At 36.5% G+C, this 27,338-nt stretch overlaps 1 protein-coding gene across 2 annotated transcripts; it reads right to left on the bottom strand.

Moving 5' to 3' along the window:
- Window positions 1-556: 556 nt before the first annotated feature.
- Window positions 557-24,943, bottom strand: LOC140137823 (peroxisomal membrane protein 4-like). 2 transcript variants are annotated; one of them, XM_072159612.1, is made up of 5 exons: window positions 24,743-24,943; window positions 5,250-5,467; window positions 3,499-3,561; window positions 3,046-3,244; window positions 557-2,426 (listed from the first exon to the last, which is right to left on the bottom strand). In XM_072159612.1, the coding sequence occupies exons 2-5, from the start codon at window positions 5,357-5,359 to the stop codon at window positions 2,214-2,216; spliced, it is 585 nt and encodes a 194-aa protein (XP_072015713.1). In that variant the 5' UTR covers window positions 5,360-5,467; window positions 24,743-24,943; the 3' UTR covers window positions 557-2,213. The 2 variants fall into 2 exon arrangements, with proteins under 2 accessions (XP_072015713.1, XP_072015714.1); XM_072159613.1 differs by having other exon boundaries at window positions 5,250-5,464.
- Between the last annotated feature and the right edge of the window lie 2,395 nt (window positions 24,944-27,338).

The raw sequence follows: 27,338 nt of genomic DNA, 5'->3' as shown, positions 1-27,338 counted from the left end.
TTACCTGTTTATTTATTTAGTTGGTTACTTATTTATTTACTTATGTACTTAAGGAGCCTTCGGGCGAAACGAATCGTAGTGAAAATGGAGTAAATTTGTTTCTTTTAATGTTATGTACACGCTCTCCTTCACAGGATCGAGCACTCTATTTAATGAAAGAAGAAACACAACTTTATACTTATAAATTTACTTAGTTCTTTCTTTCTTTATTTAATTGTTTTTATACTTATTTATTACCTTCACTTATTTATTTACTTACTCATTTAGATATTTATTATCTTCTTATTTTCTTGTTTATTTACTTATTTAGTTATTATTTACCTAATTATTTACTTATGTGTATAATTAGTTATTTACCTATCTCCCTATTTATTTATTTATTTATTTATTTATTTATTTATTTATTTATTTATTTATTTATTTATTTATTTATTTATTTATTTACTTATTTATTTATTTATTTATTTACATCTTTGGGGTATTATTTATTTAATAACTTATTTACTTGTTTATCTATTTCCTTATTTATTTACTTACTACTTTAGTTATTTACTTAATATTTACTTATTTATTTACTCATTTACTAATAGGCCTACTTAACTTATCCGCTTAAAAATGCCCAAAGAATAAAATAAGAAACATAAATCAAGAACATATTAATCAATATAAATCATTATGGCAACAGAAATAAATAAGAAATGGCAACCCGCTTGCCTCACTTTTTTGCCAGAGTACCCATGTCGGTACTCAGCTGCAGAGTGCCTGGCAGGTGAGTACCAGTGTCGGTACTCGGAGTACCTTCAAAGTACCTACGCCACGAGGTATTCGCGAGTTGCAGCCGGCTTGCTGGGCCACAAGGGTCTGGTGGCCGACGTAGGTACTCGAGAGTAGCAGCACTGCTACTCTCATGAGAATCCCGTAGTGTAGTAGGCATACTTTCAACACAGCAGAACATGACTATTCCCGAGGTCATAGGGCCTTCACTTTGTCTCGTGATATATAATTCTGATTATGATCATGATGCTGTCAATGATAACATCCTGTATTTAGCTCGAGTTCCCTGGCAACAAGCGTATGAGGCAGAAGTGATTGCGATTGTCCGGCAATAGACAAAGAAGATTGCCACCACAATGCCCCATTATATTACAAAATATGGTTCCTGATGCATACAAGTTCCCATTAAGCATATCTCTAGAACATGTACAAAAGGAGGGCTTTACAACAGCAATACCACTGAGGCTCTAAGGTTTTGGGTGGTATTTATGAGTAATTGGGGGTCTCATGTACTTCATTATAAGTGTTCAAAAAAAAGTAAGACAAACAAGAGTTATGGAATCAGTCACTTTTGACACGTAGATCAACCTAGCTTCTCTTTTGATGTTCTGATGTATGTAGAACGCAACCTCCCAGCACGTAAATTTCGGAAGGATATTGTAGCATAACAAAAGGGTAGTTTCTGATAGATGCACAAATCCATTAGAGTATGAAATTGGTTATTTGCACATGAACGGACATAATAATCCTTTCCAGGCGCATGTGAGTATTTGCTGTAGAAGTGACGTAATAATCGGATTAACTACCATAGCAATAGATGAATACATTTTTGACTATATCGCCCTGCACTACAACGTTCACGTGGTACCTATGCATTCTGATCACTCGCACCTGTAAGATAAGTATCTTTGAAAAGAGCGGTATTCAAGCAGACATACACAGTTGATGAGTGCAACCTGCTTGTAGTGCAGGGCGATATAGTCAGGGCGATATAGTCAAAATTGTATTCATCCATTGCTATGGTAGTTAATCCGATTTATTACGTCATTTCGACAGCGAATAGGTATGTGGTCAATCAACAGGATCAACACCTGCTGTAGAACTCAAAGTCGGGTGTTACTCAAAGTGATGTTGTTAGAATCCAACCAATAATATTCATTATTATGTTTTCAGGGTTATTAGGAGTTAAGAAAACCTAATAATGATAATATTGGATGGCTTATTTCGCATGATACCATAACATATCGGATTCGTCATACAAATATCGAACTCGCCGTTGGCTCGTCCGATATTTTATGACTCATCCGATATGTTATGGTATCATGCTCAGCCATCCAATATGATATCAATATCCATTATAATTATGATAAGTTAGTTTCAATTCTCTATTGATTAAATTTATTATAAATAATAAGTCATTGGATAGTCAAATATTGCTGTCATCTGTTAGAATCGTGGTATAAATACGTCATCGAGGACCTCATAGACGGTTGTACAATATCACTATGATATTCGAATTGCCACATGGTGATAGCAGATACAATAGCTGCGTACAAGGGGAATATGTCCTTTTTGGGTTGTTTTATTACATTCCTTTTCACTGCCAGGCGTGCAAATCCAATCAGCAACCGCGAGAGTGAGTACATGAGGACCTAATGAAAAGTAAAGTAAAGATACTTGAGAAAATTTAGATGTAACTAAATAATAATACGTGAAACAGCTGGCATGTGATTAATATTTGGTGCACATTATTGTTTGAGGTAATGATGTTTAAACCATAGAAAACTTTCTTATTTCAACCAGGTCTCCCAACTAAACTGCCGTATTTAGTCAGCTTACGGGTGCCTATATAGAGCAGTTTAGGTCGACTATATTGACGCCATTTGTTGGCCAACGTTACATTAAGGTTACAAATTGCTTTCTTGCCCTGCGGGGCCATTATATATTAGAACTCCGCTTTTATTAATTAACCACTATGGGATTCTGGCCCAGCCCTGTCGGGCTTGTGGCCTTGATGTTTTCTGTTGATACTGTGCCCCAGCCCGTTTACGTTAGGGCTTAAATTTTGATCGTCAGCATCGGTATTGTGTTTTACCATTATATGTTTCGTCAGTGAGATCAGCGTTTATATCAGTTAGCATACTAAATTTACATCTAATCTTGCTACAATCCCAGTAAACTATGCGCCACATTTGATTTTTGCACTAAAACATTAAAGCTATTAAAGAAAGACTATAATCAATGATCTACGTTCATGATATTGTTCCTTACCTGACTGTTGACTTTGTTATTTTCTCCCCATATAAAGTATCCGCCCACAAATCCTGCAATAACTGGATGAATCTGTTGATTTGTGCCCTCTATCAGTCTCAAGACAGCTAACATAGCCTTGTAGATCAAAACATATAACGCTAGGCTCCGTGAATGTGTGTATGTCTGTCTCAATATCACTCGTAATTTATCTAGAAAACTGAAATAAGAAGAGTTGCTTCGTTCATTTGTTAGTCATGCTGTAGTTAGTTTGTTTTTCTATGTGGCTTTGTCATGATATATGGTACACAAATATGGGGAGTTCTCGTATGTCCCCTAATGGTTCTATCCTCTTTTTGTACCAAAAATGAGGTCCCGGGTCTGAGCCCAGACTCTTCCCAAATATTTTTCGACTTATATATTTTAAAAGGTATTTGAAATGATTTGTAAGATAATTATGCATAATCAACTCACCTGCCTCTTCCATAAAGAAATGTCATTACCAAGGCATGAGACGCTCTAATCTTCATTCCATACCTGAAAACATGCAGGCAACATACATGGTAAAATAGAATACCGTGAAGATTAGCCTATCGCATTATGGGCTCCCTTGACAAATAGCCCTCTCGTAAAATTACCACCAGCAAATAAGGGCACGGAACCTTAACTCTTGTTGTGATTAAAGAGCGATATTTACGCTAGAACCAAGTTGAACCTTTCAGTTATTGAAAGTTTCAATAAATGCTGCACTCAATAGTCACCGTGTGAAATTAGCATTTTCAGTAAATCCCATAAGCCTTTGCGAGTACATCTGAGATGTCGTCATACGCGTCAGGCCGATGAGAACATCGTATAGCGAACATCGTTACTGCGCATTGCAAGTCGGCGTGAAGTCAAATGACGATATCTCAGGTGTGCTCGCAAAGGCTTATGTGATTTGCCGAAAAGGTCAATTAAGCGATTCGAATCTGTCACAGAAACAGAAGATGAAAAACAAGCTAAGCCATTAATAAGAAGAATAAAAAGGCTTCCAAAGTCTCATGTTACTGAGCACGCGTCCGTCCATAAATTTCACATTGTGCCATGTCCATGTACGCTTGCTTCACTCGCACCTGTACGATTAGTGTCTTCGAAAAGAGCGGTATTGTATTCAATCTGTGATTGTCCACATACACATACATACCAGGTGATGAGCGCAGCTATACTTACAGTACAGGGCAATACATTCAAAAATATAGTTTTCACCTAGATTGCTGTGGTAATTAATCCTGTTACATCATTACTTCTACGGCGAATTACGGTTTAAAAATTGACCTCTCAATTTGTGGATAAGTATCAAGTTTTGATACATGACTTATTTGTAAGTTCTTGTACCCAACACCTTCAAAGGCACAAAGTATTGGAATTAAATGTTATGTGCCACCACATAAAATTTTTGAAGAACAATCAACTTCTCAACACAGTTTTCAAGTATAACGGGAGCCTTTCCTTAAAGTCAATTTTTATCAATTGATCCTCGACTGCTTCGCTTATTAGATATTTTAAAATCGTCAATGTTCATCAACTGATGGATTAATAGATGATTAAAACAATGAAAAATATTCGTAATGAAAATGTAGACGTATATCTTGGCTTACTATTTCAGCTCAGAGCAGAGAGGTTGCTCAGAATAACATATTTCTAGGTTGTATATTTAGACGGTGACTTGGTGTTTACGACAGCTGAAGCTGCACGGTAGTTGACCCTTTATTCCTGCCTCAACGACGCTCACGGACAGTGCCGGATTTACCTTTTGGGGGCCCTGGGCCAGACCAAAATTTGGAGGCCCCCAAACGCACCGTGGAAGGCATGTGCACTCAAGTAGCCAAGTTTTTAGATTCTACTTGGACATTTGCGCGAGAAGCGCGCGCAAAAATTTCAATTTTAGACTATTTTTCCCAAATTGAAGCTGAATTTTGCTATATAACAGGCCACTGCGCGCGAAGCGCGCAAAATTTTGCAATTTTTGTACCCTATTTTGGCCCAAAACATGGTGTTTTTCGGCTAAAATGGAAGATGCACACTTCACAGAGCAATTTTGGGGCCCCCAAAATTTGGGGGGCCCTGGGCCCGGGCCCATCTGGCCCTATGGTAAATCCGGCCCTGCAGTCACGGAGTAAAAAAAACACGCTCTCTTCTAGTTCTTTTGATTAAAATTATATTATTTAAAAATAAAAGGGACTTACACTGCTCCATTTCGAAATCCTTTGAGAAGAGGGAGGATTACCCGATATCTTCCAGAAGCGAGATATCCATTTACAACTTCTACCAAGCCATCTACCATTGATGCAGCCATCTCCAGAATCAAATTGTTCAGTTAGAGCCCACTCGAGTATGGTCAACGTGGATCAACTGCTATGCCAAGTGCAAGACCGTATCGTCTGGTGTAATTATTCCTTTACTGCTGTTGAATTTATTAGAATGCTTTTTATTAATTAAACTTTTTGGTTAAATTAAGTACAGTTATTTAGATTATTTATTCAACGGTTAACAATCTGATGCATTCGATAATACTGTCATTTTACCCAGGTGGTTTATTGAACGAAAATGGTAAATACTAAATGGCATAAGCGCGTTAGAAAGGGATTAATTTTTGATAATATTTTCTTTATTATGCAAGTATTAAACCTATTTCCATGGAATGCCGAACTTGTGCACCCATCGGGAACGAAACCGCCAATTACCAAGGATAGTTGAAATCAGGATGTGACAATAGATAATTAGCATGTGTCCAATATGTAAATAGCGTATTGTTATTAAAATGGTGGTCTGACTTTGCTAGAGGGCGCTAATAATGTCTACATACAGAGCTTGACTTGAATTCTATGTTGGGTTAAAGTACCTTCTCTGGTTGGGTTAAATGCGCAATTAAAATCATTAGCTATCAATGTAACCGTTCAATTTATGGTGTGTGTATACTTCAAGGTTGTACGTGACTTTTTAGCATCTAAAGTGCCAAGCTCGGGTGGAATCTGGCTAAATCTAGTAGTGTTAACCTCTGCTGCATAACCCCGTCTGAATGATATAATTCTATTAACAAAATATTGAATTCTAACAGATAGATGTACAGCAGAGGATGATATAAGGAAGCCCCATCATGCACTGCAAACGTGTTATCACTAGACTTTCAACTGCCACTTTACTTTTCAAATCCCATTGAATTCTGTGCAAAAGATGTTGTTTAAGATTTGTGCGTGTGTCATTATTACTTGGTCGATTTCAGAACAAAAGTGATGTATGCATAAAGGATAATTCACACCTTCTGTAGGTAACATAAAATGTGAAATCGACTAGCATTTTGAATGCGTTTTTATTGTAAATATATCAGTCCAAATTCAAATTTAACCATACCCGTCAATGCAATGTGCGAGCAGTGGTGTCATGTTCACTCACACAGCTGTGCTAACCGCAAGTCAACACAGTGGCGTGGTGGGAAGTGCTTAAATCATCCTCTGGATGTACAGTACAGCACGATTTATCAGCATTCAAAAGAGATGTTAATTGGCCAAGATAAACAATCGAGTATACAAATGACAATTAACTACATGAAAACCAGCCGCCAATCTTCAAATCATCAGGCTGCCCACGTGATTTTCTGGGAATCCCAGCAACGTCACTACAACCTCAGCTTGACCTAAGTCAAACTTTTTGGTTCATTGGTGCTTCACTCTAACCCGCAGTCAATATTGTGTGATTTTCTAAATAAAATCAGTAATTCATGCTGAGAATTCTTTTCTTACGAGAAAATGAAATACAAACACACAGACATTTCCTTCGTATTGTTGACAGTAAGTTCTAATTTCGACATTACTTTGGCAAAAAAGATATTCCCTTATCAAATTAGAAGACTTTCTTGGAAAAATAAATCACTGCTGCTTGATGGGATCATAGTAGTTGACCCACTTCCTCCCCGGTCTGACCGTGCAAGAGGGCGTTTTTATTCTTTTCAGCAGTTTCGATTCACTTAACTTACGTCATCTCATGTGGTGACATCGTGATACTGGCCCAAACAACTGAAGTATACTATTGTGCGGTGTTTTTGTTCTGGGAAAAATAATGGCCCTCAATCATGGAACAACGTAAAATCGGCCCAGGCGAATTCATCTATGGCGTATGATAAGCTATGATAGTAGCTACGCAAGGATTTTGCATTCAATGAGGTGTCATAATTTGCAGAATTAGATAGTGCATCTATTAAAAAATGAATTTACCCACATATGGTTTAGGTTTTTTTAAATTAGGACGGTATACGCTGCACTAAAATCGAACACGCACGATTCCCACTATACTATACTATACGCAGGTATACGGCCTTTTCGAATAGCTCTTATGTGACCCGGTACTATGAAATTACCTTGCTCGATTTACGCTATACGCGTGCACCTACAAAGCGTGCATCGTATACCCGAATAGTATACTTCTATGCGATCGTAGCCTTATGTGACCCGGTACTATGAAATTGCCTTGCTCGATTTGAGCTATACGCGTGCACCTGCAAAACGTGCACCGTATACCCGAATAGTATACTTCTATGTGATCGTAGCCTTATGTGACCCGGTACTATGAAATTGTCTTGCTCGATTTCGGGTATACGGTGCACGTTTTGCAGGTGCACGCGTATAGCTTAAATCGAGCAAGACAATTTCATAGTACCGGGTCACATAAGGCTACGATCACATAGAAGTATACTATTCGGGTATAGGGTGCACGTTTTGCAGGTGTACGCGTATAGCTTAAATCGAGCCAGGTAATTTCATAGTACCGGGTCACATAAGAGGGCACTATTCGAAAAACCGTATACCTGCGTATAGTGGTATAGTGGAAATAAGTGGGAATCGTGCGTGTTCGATTTTAGTGCAGCGTATACCGTCCTATTTTTAAAACTAAACCATATGTGGGTAAATTCATTTTTTTTTAAATAGATGCACTATCTAATTCTGCACATTATGACACCTCATTGAATGCAATGTGACCTCAAGAAGTAAACTTACAAGCATTTGATTAGACGAAGAAAATTGGTAAACTGACCTATCATGCCTAGACTCGCTAATCGCTATATGAAATACGCTCATTCGATCAGGCTGAGTTCACATAGTATACCCTATATGAACTCAGCCTGATCGAATGAGCGTATTTCGTATAGCGAATACCGTATACCGTATACTTCTATGAGCGTGTTTATAGTGAGCCTGATTATCCGGTATTTAGCGTATAAGTACATCTTATACGGTATTGGTCGCCACTATAAACAGACCAATAGCGCTATTTGCCGCACATATTATACGGGACTGATATCCTTCGAAATCGATGGATATTGCAGTATATTTATTCCGTATACGGCCACTATAAACAGACAAGGATTAACGATACCGTTATTCAAGGAAGTGGAGCAGGGTCATATAACTCTCCGAGCTCATATTTGTCACTGTACACATCAGCTACAAATATGATACGGTACTGTAGCAATAATGTTAAAAAGTAGGCCGGTATCGTTTCGACGGCACACTATTTGAAACTGGCACCATATTTGTGTCTCCCACATTGCATTGCGGTGACCTCGAACACGATGAGTCCAACCACCTCGGTAATCTATTGCCATTCTATTTCCAGTAATGTTTAAGGGCTGGGGTATGAACGTTTGGACAGTATTTATTGTGGGACATTAGAGCACATCAGACATATCGAATTGCATTCTGAATACGAAGAATGTCATTCTGATATCAAATAATTTTGATTTTTGAAATTCGCAATTTAATACACATTTTATGGCAAATCATTAAAATTGATATTTTTGATATTTAACAGTACTTGAAGTAAACTTTATAAATCTGATGATTTATACTTAAAGTGTATGTAGGTGGGATGAAAAAGCCGACGATCAATTGAAAAGTTTGACCTTTTGTATTGAAGATATGGATTTTTTTCCCAAAACACCAAAAAAATTAGGTCTTTTTGGGAAAAAAATCCATATCTTCAATATGAAAGGTCAAATTTTCAATTGACCGTCGGCTTTTCCTCCCTGCTACATACACTTTAAGAATATGTCATTAGATTTATATAATTTACTTCGAGGACTGTTATATATCAAAAATTGAAAAATATCAAATTTTTATAATTTGTCATAAAATTTGTATTATATTGTGATTTTCAAAAATGAAAATTATTTGATATCAGAAAGACATGCTTCGTATTCAGAATGCAATTCGATAGGTCTGAGGTGCTCGCATGTCCCACAAAAAATACTGTCGAAACGCAATAAACGCTCATTTTAGATCCCTTAAGTTCTAACGAATGTTTGATGACGTAAAATCGATAATATATTTCTATTAGATATTACATGTAACATATTATCGATTTTTCGTCATCAAACATTCGTTAGAACTTAAACATTACTGGAAATAGAATGGCAATAGATTAAATAACGTAGATATGTTGCATACAATATTGTACGTCTAATACTCGGAGTCTGTGGAGCGCTTTAGTGTTAGGCCTATGTGGGAGGGGGGGCTGTGTTTAGTTTCTATAATAATTATTATTAGGCCTACATTTATTTATCATCCCTTTCTTTTCCTTTCTCTGTAGTTATTCTTTCCTGGCTAAAGTATCACCCCTCTCCTTTTCTCTCTTCCCTTCTCCATCCCCTGTTACTTTTTGTCCCCTCTCATTCCTATCATTTTCCTTATCTTTCTATTATCTTATTTATTTTTATTATTTTTTCTCTTCATTTCTTCCTCTTTCTCTCTTCCTCCAGTCCCCCTCTCATTCTCCATATCCCCTCCTCCTCCACCTCTTCCTCCCTCATTCCCTCCCAAGACCTCTCACAAAAGAGCTGCCCCCCCCCTTCGGTACGCCACTGGGTATGCCAATCTCCTTCTTTCTCTCCTTTCCATCTTACCTCCTTGGATTTAGTATTATTATTATATATTGCAATTGTCATTATAATTTTGTTATCGCTGAGCCGACATTTGTAATGCGATCAAGCAAAATCAGTCGGAACTCGGAAATATTAAATTTTCAGTTTCTTTATAGTAAAAAGCATTTACAAAGCTGGATTTTGCAGAAAACCCCATTGAAATTGAAAAATCAGTTCCAACGATATGAGCTATTACAAAACAAAAGGAAACAAAGGGGAATATTCCCTTTGTATGGCTATATCTCAAAATCAATATTTCCGAGTTTCGACTGATTTTGCTTGATCGCATCACATTTAATGCCGCATAATAATATTAATAGAAGTTGGTAATAAAGAATATCTGAAGGCCAGTTTGCATTAATACCATGGACTCACTCAAAACGCTACTGACCCGCAGCTGCTATTGTTATGCATACTCGTGGTGGAAGCAGTCGTACTCCATTTTTCAGTAATGTCAGATAAAACCACATCTTTTAAACATATTGTAGGCCAGAACCAGGACAATGCTCTTGGAGACACAGAAAATAAAAACAAAGAGTTTTGATACCTTCTATCAATTTTATGGTGGTTTGCCACATTCGGTTACACCTCCAGGTGGTGTATGACGTGCAGTCCCTAAATTCAGTAAATTTTCATCGTCAACCGTGTAATTGAATGGGATTATTTTGAAATTTTAAAACGCTTGAAATATCACAAACAAATAGGCCTATGTTGATAAATAATATAAATACAAGCTAAAACCGTTGGGGTTCGATAATGAACCCCACAAAACTAACCGAGTATATGGAAAATGCCATACGGCCAGGCGGTTTCACGAGTTGCCGGCTCGATCATGTCATCCGCCGCCTGACACCTCCTTCTCTACACCCCTTTACCCTACTTCCTTCTGCCCGCACTTCTATCCTACCTCTTTCTCTTCCTACAACCCTTATACAAATCTCTCTACATAGCCTTCAACTTTATACTCAGTTGTTCAGTAATCAGTAACCAGTAATCGTAACCTATTATTAGTAATCAATATCAACCTATCAGTGGCGTAACTTTGGGTCAGGGTGCCCGGGGGCGAAAGTAGTTCGGGTGCCCCTGACCAACATGGTGCAGAGCTAATCAATTTTAGTATTGAAAGCCATAGACCTACCGAATAACTTACGAAGTTTTTCAGATTAAATTTATATCATGTTTCAATGCAGTTCATGTTAATAAAACAAAATGTTTTCATATTCTCTATTGTCTTTACTTTGGAGACTCGTCACTAGCTGCAGTGACGTAGCATATGGCGCCCAGGGGCAAGAATACAAAATACCCCCTCTTCCTAAAACAATTGCGTGCGGGCGCGCGAAAACGTGCATAAATAACACTAATTTGGTATTTAATCAAGTTGAATTTAAAAGTTGTCTTTAAAATGACAATTTATATGTTGCAATGCGCGCGAAGCGCGAAAATTTTGTGTTGAAGGGCACCCAAATGAAGAGTAATTCAATGCATGGTGGGTAAAGGTTTCCACTTCTTTCCTATAACAAAGTACTATCGTGTCAAAGGCTATCCAGGCTTGGGTGCCCCTTAGCCCGGGTGCCCGGGGGCACGCCCCCCCAGAGCCCATAGGAGTTACGCCACTGCAACCTATGTAATCGTAACCAATCTGTAATCGTAAGCATCAGAACCCTGATGATAAGTTAAACTTAAGGGGGTACTACACCCATTGCATTTTTTTTTGCATTTTTTGCATTTTGTGAAGAAATGAGAAAAAGAAATTGGACAAAGTGGTATGCAAAATGAAGGGGCAAATCTTCTCGTTCAATTGGTGGCATCAGTATCAATGAAGCGTACATGCTTCTAATGGTATAAGCCAAAAATCGGTACATCACTGATGTTTTAAATTCACTTCATTTTGGAAAGCTTACTATCAACGGATTTCGTTAAAATTTTGGATATGTGTTGCTAACACATTAGGGAAATAATGTTGATATGTAAAATGGAAATAAGTGGTCCCTGATTTCTTTTATGACTTCATGCACTTGTTGCTCCACAACTATCAAAAAACGAACCGGTTAAAATGCTTCTATTTTCAATGTTGAGCTATATTTTGTATTTTGAACTTGCGACACTATTTCACTGAAACTTAATTAAGCCATAGGTAACAGGGTCCTACAACCACACTACAGCAATGTTGAAAAAGATTGTATTTTTGTCACCTATACCACCATATTAGGTAGTTTTCCGTAAGCTTCATTTTTGTGATTTTGGTAACTATTTTATATTTATTTGCCCAATCTATCTCAACTAGGCAATCTAAATTGTACTCACCATTTACATCCCAAGACATTTTAGTATATCCACCTCACACATTTCCATTATATATATCCAGTAACAGACAAAATATCAAAACTGATGCCTCATTATGACATGTATGATATCACAGACTATCACATGTATTCAAAATTGATGCCTGAATTTGACCTGAACCAATTGACCTATAACCTGACCTTTGATGACCTTATAGCCTTTTTTAATCTATTTTCCTAACAACACATTATAGAAGATACATACATGGTGTAGTATTAAATTGTCTATGTGGAAGAGATTAGGCCTAGCTATTTAATTTATTCAGTGTTATAATCAGTGAGTACGTAATCAGTGAGATAGTATAACAAAGGATTTAATGTATTCTATTCATGTATTCTACTTGGAGATGTTCAATAGAATACATTATGGTTTGTTATGAAACGCTCATCTCAGTTACCAGGATACAGTAAACAAAAAAATATATAGGCCTAGGGCTAAAATGATTTTCTAAAATGGTTTAAAACCACTTTGTAGGTAGAGATATTTTATAAGTTTAGGACATGAGATGATGAACATATTTATGTAGTTCATAAATTTGCAAGGAAAAAAAGAAGAGGGGTACTGGTGAAAATGGGGGTATTATTCCCCCTTAAGATTGGTTGATTTGAACCGCTACTCTCTCTCTCGACTCCCGACGTAAATTTCCGCTCTTCACACCCACGGACACAACGGCCGCGTGCTGTCTTGTTTTTTCTGCCTCCGCAGGAAGTAGATTTGCTTTGAAATTGACACCTAAAATGCCGCACATTGCGCGGCATGTAGGCCGATTGTACAAATTTATATTCTGACAAGTACTCTAATTTCCGCCCAATATCGAGAGCCCAATATATATCCCCACCTCTCTGCGCCATACATAAATTCGCCTATCGCCATTTCCGAATGTTCCACAAGGTAGTCACGCTTCCTCAGCATGTGCAATAAATTAGCATTAAAATTAATCTTATTCTATAGGGATTCTAGAAACACCTAGCACGTGGCGACAATGGTGTGGGTCTATCAAGTTCATGAATTATGCATTAGAATTTTTTCAAGCTCATTATGTTGTATAATTGAAGACCGAATTAAAAAGACTAGCTTGCGTATGCCGTCCTGCAGGACAGCAACCAATCTCGGCGCGCCTTTGTCATGACGTCAGACGCAAACTAGGCCTAGTCTTTTTTTTAATTCGGTCTTTAATTATTAGGTAGACTGTCCCACAGTCTCGGTTCGGTCCGGCCTGGATAATGGAACGATAGGCCTACATAATAACATAATAGCCTATCAAAATATGCCATAGTCCTTCACCCCCCCCGATTCTAAATACACAGCGCCCAAAACCAATTCACAGCGCCCAAAACCAATTCCTCTTTCTACAGAAATTGATGCCACTACACTAATCACACCTCCTATATTGAACGCTAAATTTCAGTGACCGCTCCCCACGCCGATTGGGTTGATTTTTAATACTATGTAATCTACATTACCAGTCGTTCTCCACGGACCCGAGGAAGGGTCTAATTATTAGGTTGTAGCCTCAGCGCTCATCAGCAGCTTTATCGTTGAAGACAAGTCGGAAAACCGTTATGCTGTGACAATGGGAATACACATCAAACAAGGTTTAATTTTATGATTAGGCCTACATGAAATCTGATTATCAATGGAAAAACTTTGGCTGGAGAAGTTGAAGCAAGTATTGCAATTTTATTGCGTTGATATAATTCGGAATAATTCGTTTTAAAGTATTTGCTTCCCCAATTCCCATGCGTGGTTGGTCATGTTGGTGGTATGTATGTCAGTTTTTTACATTCTACTGAGTACGTTGCAATATTTTTGCATGCATACCCATGACCGTTTCAAGACAATGACTGAGAAATTTGCTTTTTGTTTGTTAAGATAAAAATAAAAATAAAATGCAAGAATCATCTTTCCCCACACAATGCTTCTTACAAACAAGGTGTTGATATTGGCCCTTTCGATGCAAAACAAAGCACAAATGAAGGAAAGAAAACAAAACAATAATGTTTTTGATTTTTTATTCGATTACACATACAAAAAAGTAATGGCCTATGAAAAGACCCCCCTAAATATAATAACATTAGGCCTAATATTATTTTAGTCCTGAATACAAAATATAACAAACAAGCATAAAAGAATCTGATACGAAAATTTGTTACTCTGAAACGTTAAATTCGTAATTTTCAATCAAAAAATCCACAAGAAATGACTCTTGATACAACTTAGGCCTATATTTAAAAAACAGAAACGGCTGCCTGCATCTGGAACTCTTCATATCTGAAATTTGAAGGTCTTATTTCATACATCAGAATTATCTGCAAGATTGCAAGATGGCTTTAGGTGACCGTGGCCCTATTGGCTAATGCACACATTTAGATTTTCTTTCTATTTAAATAATAGGCCTACTATAGTATGTTAAAGCTTATGCCCTGTAGATTACATTCGGTTCTTGAGATATGGCCTGTCAAAATGGCGCGAAACCAAAACAAAAAATTGGCAACAACTTTCTTTTTATTTTCTATATTTTTGACAAGTCCAGTTGCCAGATGATTTTCTAATTACATGCATGAATTATGCAAAGTAAAGATTTCAGATATAAATCAGATACAATTAAAAGAGCTATGGCACTGATGCATGGTACATGGGTAGAACACACACTATACTACAAAATTACGGTTGCGTTTTGGCAAATTTCAATTTGCATAATTAATTAGGGCCACTTATTAGAAAAGTTGATTAGGGCCCTAATTAATTATGCAAATGGAAATTTGCCAAAGGCATCCATGGGTTTTAGGCCTATATCTTATTTTGTAGCCGATCTGAACATTTTACTTTGTAGGCCTATAATTCTTGCATATATAATTAGAAAATAAGGCCTACCTGACAACATTGCATAACAAAAATAAAAGAAAGTTGTTGCCAACTTCTTGGTTACGTGCCATTTTGACAGGCCATATTTTGGTAACCGAATATCCGATTAAAATAAAATTTTCAGTCTTGTAATCAGGAGAGAATGGGCTCATATATTTCAATCAGACAAAAATCTATATCCAATAGCGTTACCTTAAAGCTAGCATTATAAGTGTCTCCTTAACTAATAACAAAAGGTGCCCACTGGTATCTTGGAGGCATTGTCTTTTTTAAAGACATTTCTTGTTTACGTTTAAGGAAACACGGAGGTCACACAAAAATAAAAGTGATGTCCTGTCACATTCAAGCCCATTACAATATTCTGGTGTTAAAAATAGAATTGTGTCTATTAGTGAAATATTTTCGCTTTCAAACTAATATAATTTCGCCGATTATTTATTAAGGCACATCGTACCATGGAAATAGTCTATTTCCATGATCGTACACAGGGCGAGCAGCCAGGCCTCCAACAACAACAACAAAAAACAAAAACAAAAACTCGCCAAAGGCTAAAAAAACACTCTGCGCGTGTTACGGGTGAAAAACACAGGTTTTTATGCTTTTTCGATCAAAGTTTCACTAGTGGCAAATGGTGGTCATAGACCACAAACCTAGCTGGGGCATGTTGGTGTTTTGGAGGTATCTGACCCCTGGAAAATGTTCCAAAAATGTTCCCCTGGTCATGAAGTTTGTTGTCACCACACCGAGTTTGAGTACCATACTCCGTATAGATGCCCAGAAAATTAAATTCTATGATTTGACCCAGATAACATTTGACCTGACCCCTGAATAGCGTTCCAAAACATGATGTTCCCCTGGTCAGTAAGTTTGTTGTCCGAGTTTGAGCCCTGTACCCCTTCAGATGTTCAGAAAATGCATTTATAAAATACCCCTGTAAAATGTTCCCCTGGTCATGAGATATGTTGTCACTGAGTTTGAGCCCCACACCCCTTACAGATGTCGAGATAAGGCACTATTGTAAGATTTTACCCCCTTAATGACCTTTGACCCTAAGTGGGTTATTTTGAAACAGTCATGGTTGCACATGCAGGTACTTCTTTTGAAAGTCCTAAACAAGGTATAACAGTCGTTGATAGGATATGCAGCTTATAGAACACGAATACCTCATGTGGTATACCACTGTCACCTGGGGTCACACCTTCTTGGCATTTCGAGATAGAGACCCAAAATAGGAATATTTACCAGAGTCTTATGAGGATTAGCACTTCGGTGGGGAAATAATTTTTTATTATATTCTGTACTTTTTATCTTTTCATTTGACCCCACTGGGGGTCATATCTTCTTGGCATTTCAAGATATGAAAAGGACCCACAATATGAATATTGACCCAGATCTAACGAGGAGTGTCACCCCTGGTAGGAAAATTACTAATCGCGGTGTCATAGCGTCTTGGATATTAATCACGTTTAAGAAACAATAATTCTATTTTATTTACAGCAACCACTTAATGTCAATATCGTACTTCAGAAAATACTAAAATTGTACAATTATATATTTTAATATACATTATAATTGTTTCATACACTCTTATATCAAAGCAGCCAATCAGAAAAGCTGTTAGAAAAGTACGAAACATGCATTGATTGTGTATATTGTGCACTCCGCGTACTACGCGCAGTGTTTCTCGCGAGTACGCGTCGCGTAGGATTGATTCATTTTCGGGCGGGTTGATGCATTTAGATTTGGTTCTGTTTTCCAACATTTTTAGTGATAATTTGTTATGTAAAAAAAGTAAAAATCACGTGTTTTTTTCTTCTCGTGTATGAAATAGATTAATAAACTTGTATTACTTATTGCTCGAGAAAAAATTCGGGGCTCGTGCATTAGACGCATCAACATCAGCACGCGTGCATTATTTTGTCTAATATTTCTCTCCCAATAAGTAATACGCGTTCATTAACCTATAAAAAAATTTAAAAATCCTAAAAAAAGATCAACTTTGACCGATGTTTTAACTACTTTTTTACAAACGTAATCGCACTTTTTGACCCCCTCCCTCCCTAACGAAAGGACTTTCGTTTATAGGGCTTCATCGAACTTTTGGGTTGTTATGGTACTCAAACTCGGTGTGGTGACAACAAACTTCATGACCAGGGGAACATTTTGCAGGGGTCAGATACCTCCAAAACACCAACATGCCCCAGCTAGGTTTGTGGTCTATGACTACCATTTGCCACTAGTGAAAATTTGATCGAAAAAGCATAAAAACCTGTGTTTTTTACCCGTAACACGCGCAAAGTGGATATTTGGTGTGGTTTTTTTTAATGGAGGGCCTGGATACGCGACCCCTGTGTACGATCATGGAAATAGACTATCTGTTATTTCCATGGTACGATGTGCCTTAATAAATAATCGGCGAAATTATATTAGTTTGAAAGCGAAAATATTTCACTAATAGACACAATTCTAATTTTAACACCAGAATTATGTTTAAAAGATGTGGTTTTATCTGACATTACTGAAAAATGGAGTATCGAACGACTGCTTCCACCACGACTATGCTTAACAATAACAAGTACAGCTGCAGGTCAGTAGCGTTTTGAGTGAGTCCATGGTAATGCAAACTTACGGTGTCTGATCTCCGCCAAACTCCCCCTTTATAATTCATCTCCCCAAATTTTCAGTTTCCCCCCTTTTGCGAAATGCTTTCCCCTTTTTCAAATATTTCCCCTTTAACTTTCCCCTTTTCAAATAGTTCCCCTTTTCGACTTTCCCCTTTTCAAATAGTTCCCCCTTTCGACTTTCCCCTTTTCAAATAGTTCCCCTTTTCGAATTTCCCCTTTTCATATAGTTCCCCATTTTCGAATTTCCCCCCTTTTCATATAGTTTCCCCCTTTTCGAATTCCCCCTTTTCATATAGTTCCCCCTTTTCGAATTTCCCCCTTTTCATATAGTTTTCCCTTTCGAATTTTCCCCTTTTCATATAGTTTCCCCCTTTTCGAATTTCCCCTTTTCATATAGTTTCCCCCTTTTCGAATTTCCCCCTTTTCATATAGTTTCCCCCTTTTCGAATTTCCCCCTTTTCATATAGTTTCCCCCTTTTCGAATTTCCCCCTTTTCATATAGTTCCCCCTTTTCGAATTTCCCCCTTTTCATATAGTATCCCCCTTTTCGAATTTCCCCCTTTTCATATAGTTTCCCCCTTTTCATATAGTTTCCCCTTTTCGAATTTTCTTTTCACCTTTTACATAATACCATTTTACAGATTTTCCCCCATTAAAATAGTTTCTCCCTTATTTTTTTTATTCCCTTTTTTTTTACTCCCTTTTTTTTATTCCCCTTTTCACGATGCGTAGGCTTTACCAGTAGGCACGGACCATCTATAGTACCGTGCATTCACGTCCCATGTACTTCGATATTGAAATAGGTCCGGCCTACACGTTGAAAGCACGTGATTGTCTGATACAAATTCTTGAGCTAAATAAAATGAATAAAATGATACTTATTATGTAATTTATGAATTCTATAGGATATAGATCTACATTTAAGAAAAATCATAATCTGAATTATATCATGCAACTAAATAAAGACCCAGGAAAAGGCCAGGGGATTGGAATTCGAATCAATTAGATTGGCTTATAAATCGTTATTATTTTGGACTTGTCTCGACTTTTAAAAAAGACTAGGCTTAAGGGGGTACTACACCCCTGTCCAATTTTGCGCCTATTTTTGCAATTTTCTCAAAAATTATAGCACATTGGTGACAAGTAAGATATGTATATTATAGGGGCAAGGACTACAACTACTGTTTTGAAAATACAGCAACACAAAGCAAGTAGTTATTGATTTATTGATCAAATATTGGTTTTCCCTCATTTTTGACTGTAACTCCACAACTGTTTGCTGTGCTGAAATAAAATTTCCAGTGCAGTAGTTGCAGTCCTTGCCCCTATAATATACATATCTTACTTGTCCCCAATGCGCCATAATTTTTGAGAAAAATGCAAAAATAGGCACAAAATTGGGCAGGGGTGTAGTACCCCCTTAATTGCTACTTAATTCTTCATCTAACATATAGGGCCTACTAATTCTTTTTGGATTTTTGAGGCGTGCACCACTGACCGAAGTCCCTGGTTCATTTGTCTGGTCAATTGAATATACGCCATAGAGCCTTTGATTAGAAAGCACATTTTTATTGTTAACGGGATTGTTGACAAACAAAGAATAGAGAAAATTACTCGGAACTGGCTTAAAAATAAAGTTGCATAAAATCACACAGCCACACTTGTCATAAATATGCAATGCCCATTTTGTCCAGGCCCGTTTTATAAATGTATGCTTTTATTGTCATTTCACTGTTAAGACCGCTTGTTTTAAACTTTGGTGCTAACTTAAAAAAAAAACTTTTGAATAATTATATAGCACAAACAATTCTTATTATCTAGGCTTCTGTAACAATGGCATGGCAGCCAGTTGTTTGTTGTCTCTGACATATCCCTGTTTATAGACAAGTTCTTCACAGACTTTCAAACATCATTGCTATGAATTTGACCAGCATAAATATTTATGCATGCCATTTCACCCGTTTAACATTCTGAACATCATTTGGTTTATCAATCATATCGGATTTGCTCTTTGTACAGCCCCTCTATAAACGTGCATAAAAGTTGACGGATCCCTAACCCATTGAATTTAGCGGCGCTTGCACAACAGGCTATAAATCTACCTACGTTGGTATCCAAATTCATGTAGAACGCCTTTCCAATAATGGATGTAGCGAAATGAGCTCTAGTGAGTGCACGGTACTCTCCAGGGTCCAGGCTTACTGGTAAAGCCTACGCACGGAAAACGGGGAGTACCCAAACAAAAAGGGAGTATTAAAAACAAAAAGGGAGTATTATTTAAAAAGGAGAAACTATTTAAAATGGGAACCTATTTGTGAAAAGCGGGAGGAAAGTTAAAAGGGATTATTTGTAAAAGGGGAACTATTAATTTTACAAAATGGGTGAAAATAAAAAGGGGTATTATTTGTAAAGGGGGTAATTTGAAAACGGGGAAACTATTTGAAAAAAAAAAAAAAAAGGGGGAAACTTATTTGAAAAGGGGATTCGAAAAGGGGAAACTATATGAAAAGGGGGAAAGTCGAAAAGGGGAAACTATTTGAAAAGGGGGAAAGTCGAAAAGGAGAAACTATTTGAAAAGGGTCAAGTCGAAAAGGGGAAAGTCGAAAAGGGGAAACTATTTGAAAAGGGGTAAGTCGAAAAGGGGAAACTATTTGAAAAGGGGAAAGTCGAAAAGGGGGAAACTATTTGAAAAGGGGGGGATTCGAAAAGGGGAAACTATATGAAAAGGGGAAAGTCGAAAAGGGGGAAACTATTTGAAAAGGGGGAAAGTCGAAAAGGAGAAACTATTTGAAAAGGGGTCAAGTCGAAAAGGGGAAAGTCGAAAAGGGGAAACTATTTGAAAAGGGGTAAGTCGAAAAGGGGGAAACTATTTGAAAAGGGGAAAGTCGAAAAGGAGAAACTATTTGAAAAGGGGGAAAGTCGAAAAGGGAGAAACTATTTTTGAAAAGGGGGAAAGTCGAAAAGGGGGAAACTATTTGAAAACCTATTTGAAAAAGGGGGAAAGCATTTCGCAAAAAGGGGGAAAACTAAAAATTTGGGGATATGAATTATAAAAGAGGGAGTTTGGCGGAGATCAGACACCGTACAAACTTGCCTTCAGATATTCTTTATTACCAACTTCTATTATATGCGGCATTAAATGTCGGCTCAGCGATAACAAAATTATAATGACAAATTGACAATTGAATACCTGAGTGGAAGAAGGGCCCAACTCCATCAAAACTGTTTTTGAGATATCAAGAAAAAACTTAATATTTGGAAAAGTTTTATAGACAGAATGTTTTCATCTTCAGGGATCTTCAATACATGAACATACAATATTACATACATTCAAAATTATATATGATGTTTCCATGGCAACGGTACAGGTCTTAATACAAGCTGGAGTTGGGCCGTTCTTCCACTAATATATTGCATGTGCCAGTTCTGTAAGCAGATGGGTTATAAATAGCTACAGAAAGTTGGTAATTATCCATTAATTGCACAAGTAGAAGCATGTAATATGTTAGCAAGAAAGTTTATTGTAGTGAAAAGCAGATTTCCATGGATGAAAAGAAATTCCTCTTTAACCCAATATTTGTGGAAGAAGGGCCCAACTCCATGGAGTTGGGCCTTTCTTCCATGAAAACCATGATTAAGAGTGCGTGGAAGACTATTTGGAGAATGGATTTTGGCTCATCTTTCGCACACAAGGAAGAACAGTCTGCTGGCAATAATATGCTGAGTCTAACTCATTTTTGTAAAAAATTGGAGTTGGGCCCTTCTTCCACTCAGGTATTCAATTGCAATATATAATAGGTCCTGTGTCACAACCTGGGGTACCATTGTGTTACATAGTAAAAAAAATTAATGGTTCAAACATTTTACCTACACACCCCATTTGAAGTGGTTCATCATCCTGAGCATTTTGACACCTTTTTAATGGAAATCGGTTAAAAAATGAGAGAGTGCGAGCAAAAACAATCACAAAGTAGGGAGGATGTAACCCCACCTCATTTTTCCACATTTACAATCATTCTGATTGGTCTTTTAAAGGAACTTCTGTATTTATTCACTTGGTTTAGATGTCTGGGAGTCCATTTAGACATTTTTTTACTAGATTCAAATTTTTAATGGGGGTTTTAAATAAAATTTACGATATGAATCCTCCCCTAATCCTCAGCCACCCTTGGCACATTTCATGCCAAACGTCATAAGAAAAATAATTAAACAATATTTTAAAACAGGATAAAAACATGAGTAATCTAGAATAAATTAGCCTCAATTTAAGACCTAATTGAATCTTCTAAGGAAGGAATACTCAAGAGACAGTGTTTTGAAATCCAAGCTGCACATAAAAATGTAACAAAGCCACCTTTTTGGGTACCCCAGTATATGACACAGGATCAATAATAATGCTAAATCTGTGTCAGAATGCTACATGAAAGACGTCTAGACGACGTTTAACATAATTAAGAAAGCGATCAGATTGATGATATTATATCTGTCATTGTTAGGTAAGATAATCCCACAGATTCAAGCAATTCCTACATTCAATCAGAGAAGATGAAAAGAGAGGAGATTTCGATTAAGCTGATTATCCCAATTATTGACTCCCACGTCAGCATTTGAAGTAACCGGGAAACATAAACCTTCATGGCTGAAAAGTTTCATCCTTAAGGCTGAGTTCGCATAGAAGTATACGGTATACGGTATTCGCTATACGAAATACGCTCATTCGATCAGGCTGAGTTCATATAGGAGTATACTATGTGAACTCAGCCTGATCGAATGAGCGTATTTCGTATAGCGAATAGCGAGTATGTCAGTTTACCCATTTTCTTCGTCTTATCAAATGCTTGTAACTTTACTTCTTGAGGTCACATTGCATTCAATGAGGTGTCATAATGTGCAGAATTAGATAGTGCATCTATTAAAAAAATGAATTTGCCCACATATGGTTTAGGTTTTTAAAATTTGGACGGTATACGCTGCACTAAAAACGAACACGCGCGATTCCCACTATACTATACTATACGCAGGTATAGCCTACGGCCTTTTCGAATAGCTCTTATGTGACCCGGTACTATGAAATTACCTTGCTCGATTTAATCTATACGCGTGCACCTGCAAAATGTGCATCGTATACCCGAATAGTATACTTCTATGCGATCGTAGCCTTATGTGACCCGGCACTATGAAATTGCCTTGCTCGATTGAACTATATACGCGTGCACCTGTAAAACGTGCACCGTATACCCGAATAGTATACTTCTATGTGAACGCAGCCTTAGGGATCCAAAATGAGCGTTTATTGCGTTTTGACAGTATTTTTTGTGGGACATGAGAGTACCTCAGACCTATCGAATTGCATTCTGAATACGAAGCATGTCTTTCTGATATCAAATAATTTTCATTTTTTTAAATCACAATATAATACAAATTTTATGACAAATTATAAAAATTTGATATTTTTCAAATTTTTGATATATAACAGTCCTCGAAGTAAATTATATAAATCTAATGATATATTCTTAACGTGTATGTAGCAGGAGGAAAAGCCGACGGTCAATTGAAAATTTTGACCTTTCATATTGAAGATATGGATTTTTTCCCAAAAAGACCTAATTTTTTTGGTGTTTTGGGAAAAAATTCCATTATCTTCAATACGAAAGGTCACAATTTTCAATTGATCGTCGGCTTTTCATCCCATCTACATACACTTTAAGTATAAATCATCAGATTTATCAAGTTTACTTCAAGTACTGTTAAATATCAAAAATATCAATTTTTAATGATTTGCCATAAAATGTGTATTAAATTAAAAATTTCAAAAAATCAAAATTATTTGATATCAGAATGACATTCTTCATATTCAGAATGCAATTCGATATGTCTGATGTGCTCTAATGTCCCAAAATAAATACTGTCCAAACGTTCATACCCCAGCCCTTAAGGGAACAACCCAAAAGTTCGATGAAGCCCTATAATAAACGAAAGGGGTCAAAAAGTAGTTATAGCCTAACATCGGTCAAAGTTGATCTTTTTAAGGATTTAATATATAAATTTTAGTATTTTCTGAAGTACGATATTGACATTTTACAGTGGTTGCTTCGAAATAATTTCAAATCAATATACTAGAGTGCAGTACTCGCAACCTGCAATTTGTAAGTTCATTTTTAATCAGCTGTACCGCACCTTGATTCTTTTTATTTGAAAATCCAGCAAGTCATAATTTTTTCGTGCCCAGAAAGGTATGAAGAAAAATATTTTAAAATAAAATAGAATATTGGTTTCTTCCATAAACGTGATCAATATCATTGCATTGTTGCACTCCTCCACATCCCCATCCACCATAGCGACGGTCCTGTATCCTATGAATCCGGGTTGGAATTTTCGATATTTGAAAACTTACGTTAGAAGGGAGGGGGAGGGGGTTAGCCTTCTAACGAAAGGACGTTTATAGGGTTTCATCGAACTTTTGGGTTGTTCCCTAAGTTACAAAACACTTGTGAACATACTTAAAACCCATTTTAATGAATCGCTAGGCCGAGTTCATACACAATTAAATGTAAGCTAACATACACAATTAATTAACGGAAGATCGTGTGGAAACACATAGTTTGATCATGGTTATTAACTCAAAAACAATACAATACCATTGTTATTTCAAAACAATGCATCTGATGATTTAGATTAATTTTGCAATTAGCATTCAAAATCATCATCTTTATCTTACAAACCGTGCGCGCACACTTTTTCACTAAAAATCTTACAATCTGATACTAACAGATTTCAACATGACTCAGCACCAAGTTTTAAATTATAACACAAATAGTGGTAATAATAACCAAACTTTAACTGATTTACTCTAAACCATGAATCAAACAGTGCTATTTCACTTGATCAACTTTCTTAATGAAAAACAATATAATTAAAGGAAATGTTAACTTACCCTGGCCAGATACTTTATATGGTAAACTTTTGCACTTCTTGACTCCTCTGAGGTGAGATGGTGACTGCCCAGGGTTGAACGAACACAAAGCAGAAGTACATTGACATGCAAATTAGGCTAAGGAACAAAGTTTTCCAAGCAAGGATGCCAAATGAGGGGGCTATTTAAGGCCTAATAAATGTGACAAAACCACATGTCACATTACTAATAAAAATTCCTTTAAAAGGGAAAGCCAGCCTCAATGTAGAAGAGGTCTTGTAATTAGTTTTGGTCAATGTGAAAGGCATTTTAGGATCACGCTTACATAGTCCATGAGAACATGTACACTGAAACAGCAGAAAACATTAATTCCTAATCTCATGTCAACTCTTTAATTCATTACTCCAAATTGTTCTGGTCTGGGTTCTTTGGTTGTTGTTGTTTTTTGTTTGGTTTTTTTTTGGTCTTTTCAGCTTTTTACCCACGATATCTCAATTTCCAATTTTGTAATACCAGAACTTAAAATAAGTACTAACAAGCCTTGTATTGGTTCAGTGCTTCTTGAGATAGCTCTTGATATTCTGAGAAAATATCTCAAAATTTAAAGGACTTTTTATGTTGAAGCCAATGGCTAGCATGCAGAGCATTAAAAATTAAAATAATCGGGTCTGTTTCAAGTTAGGGTATCTATATTACGTTACAATATTGCAATTTTTCAAGCGGAAAGCTGTGGTTAAAGTTAGTACTATTTCTTCAAAGTAGAAAAGGATCGATTGTGCTGATTTATTCTATAGCCGATTGGTTTTGGACAAAGTTTTCTGTCACCGGTCTGGAACTAAATCGCGATAAAAATCACTCGAAATTGAATACGTTGCAATTACATGGATTGGGAAATAATCAAAACGTTAGCACAATGCGATGTGAGGTCTGCTTCATAATATTGTAAATAATTTTACTTGTATGATGTATGAATAAGGCGATTAAGATTTATTTTTTGTGCTTGTTCAACCAATGTAAACAACATAAGAAATGAATCCCCCGCCTATTAACTTTAACATGACAATACTAATTGTCTAATGTTGAGACGAGAGTATTGAAAAGATACAAAACGTATCAATGTCTATGATCTGCTTTTAAAAATCCAAGTTTCTGTAAATCAACAACATTGAATAGGCATATTTGTTTGGAAATTGTTCCCACACTCTACGTAATTCAATGGTATACAATGTGCATACGTCTTTTGAAATATTATTGTCAACGTGCGACCAATATCAAAAAGAAGAATTACTTGATGCGAAACCAGTAGCCAGCCATAAGTTTTCTAAATTGAAATTCATATCATTATATTTAAGGAAAGACAGTGCGCTTCATGTATTTACGCACACAGGACAGGACCAGGACCTTGTCTTCCCTAACAAATATACCGGCATTCACAAACCCACAAATCAGTGTTTATATCCTTGGCCCAATTCCCCTCTTCATCACATGATCAGATATCCCCACTCTTCAGAGATACTACAATTATGTATCCTGTCCCTCGATTTGTGCCCGGGATTTGGGTCATGCCATTGATGAGGTCAATTTTGCGGAAGGATATTCAGATATTTGCAATGGGGCTATGCAGTAGTTAGTTATCAGAAGATGCAATACTTGTGTAGAATAAGATAGAAAGAATCACTGCTAAACCTATATATACAAGTCTTTTAAAATCAAATAAATCTTTATGCCGTAAACAAAATAAAGAAGTCATAATAGTATTTATGGCTTCTTCGCATAACAAAAGAAAATCATCATGAGTATCCATTTCTTGGAATATTAGAGAAGATATATTAGTACTGATCACCCTGTCTTATTTTTTCATGCTTAAGGGAAGGGTATGAACGTTTAGACAGTATTTATTGTGGGACATTAGAGCACATCAGACATATCGAATTGCATTCTGAATACGAAGAATGTCCTTCTGATATCAAAATTTTGATTTTTGAAATTCGCAATATAATACATATTATATGGCAAATGATTAAAAATTGATATTTTTGATATTTAACAGTACTCGAAGTAAACTTTATAAATCTGATGATTTATACTTAAAGTGTATCATGTAGGTGGGATGAAAAGCCGACGATCAATTGAAAATTTTGACCTTTCGTATTGAAGATATGGATTTTTTTCTCAAAACACCAAAAAAAAATTAGGTCTTTTTTGGGAAAAAATTCATATCTTCAATATGAAAGGTCAAAATTTTCAATTGATCGTTCTGCTTTTCCTCCCAGTTACATACACTTTAAGAATATATCATTAGATTTATAAAATTTACTTCGAGGACTGTTATATATCAAAAATGTGAAAAATATCAAATTTTAATAATTTGTCATAAAATTTGTATTATATCGTGAATTTCAAAATATGAAAATTATTTGCTATTAGAAAGACATTCTTCGTATTCAGAATGCAATTCGATATGTCTGATGTGCGCTCATGTCCCACAAAAAATACTGTCGAAACGCTCATTCCAGATCCCTTAAAGCCACAGCTAGAAACAACATGTGGAAATGAGAGTATCTGACCAGTAGATACCAGTTGTAATTCATGGCACATGGCCCAGGAGAAAGTTAGC

This window comes from Amphiura filiformis, chromosome 17 (genome assembly GCF_039555335.1).
Source record: "Amphiura filiformis chromosome 17, Afil_fr2py, whole genome shotgun sequence".
Lineage (NCBI taxonomy): Eukaryota > Metazoa > Echinodermata > Ophiuroidea > Amphilepidida > Amphiuridae > Amphiura > Amphiura filiformis.
Note: the sequence above shows the minus strand (reverse complement) of the source record. Positions and strands in the feature narration are given on the sequence as shown.

Bases quoted from the DNA above. Each gene is read 5' to 3' on its own strand.
- LOC140137823 (XM_072159612.1), bottom strand. From the start codon at position 5,359: ATGGCTGCATCAATGGTAGATGGCTTGGTAGAAGTTGTAAATGGATAT. The intron at 3,245-3,498 runs GTGAGTTGATTA...TTCTTATTTCAG, and splicing joins TTTCTTTATGGAAGAGGCAG to TTTTCTAGATAAATTACGAG. The intron at 2,427-3,045 runs GTAAGGAACAAT...ACTTTTCATTAG, and splicing joins ATAACAAAGTCAACAGTCAG to GTCCTCATGTACTCACTCTC.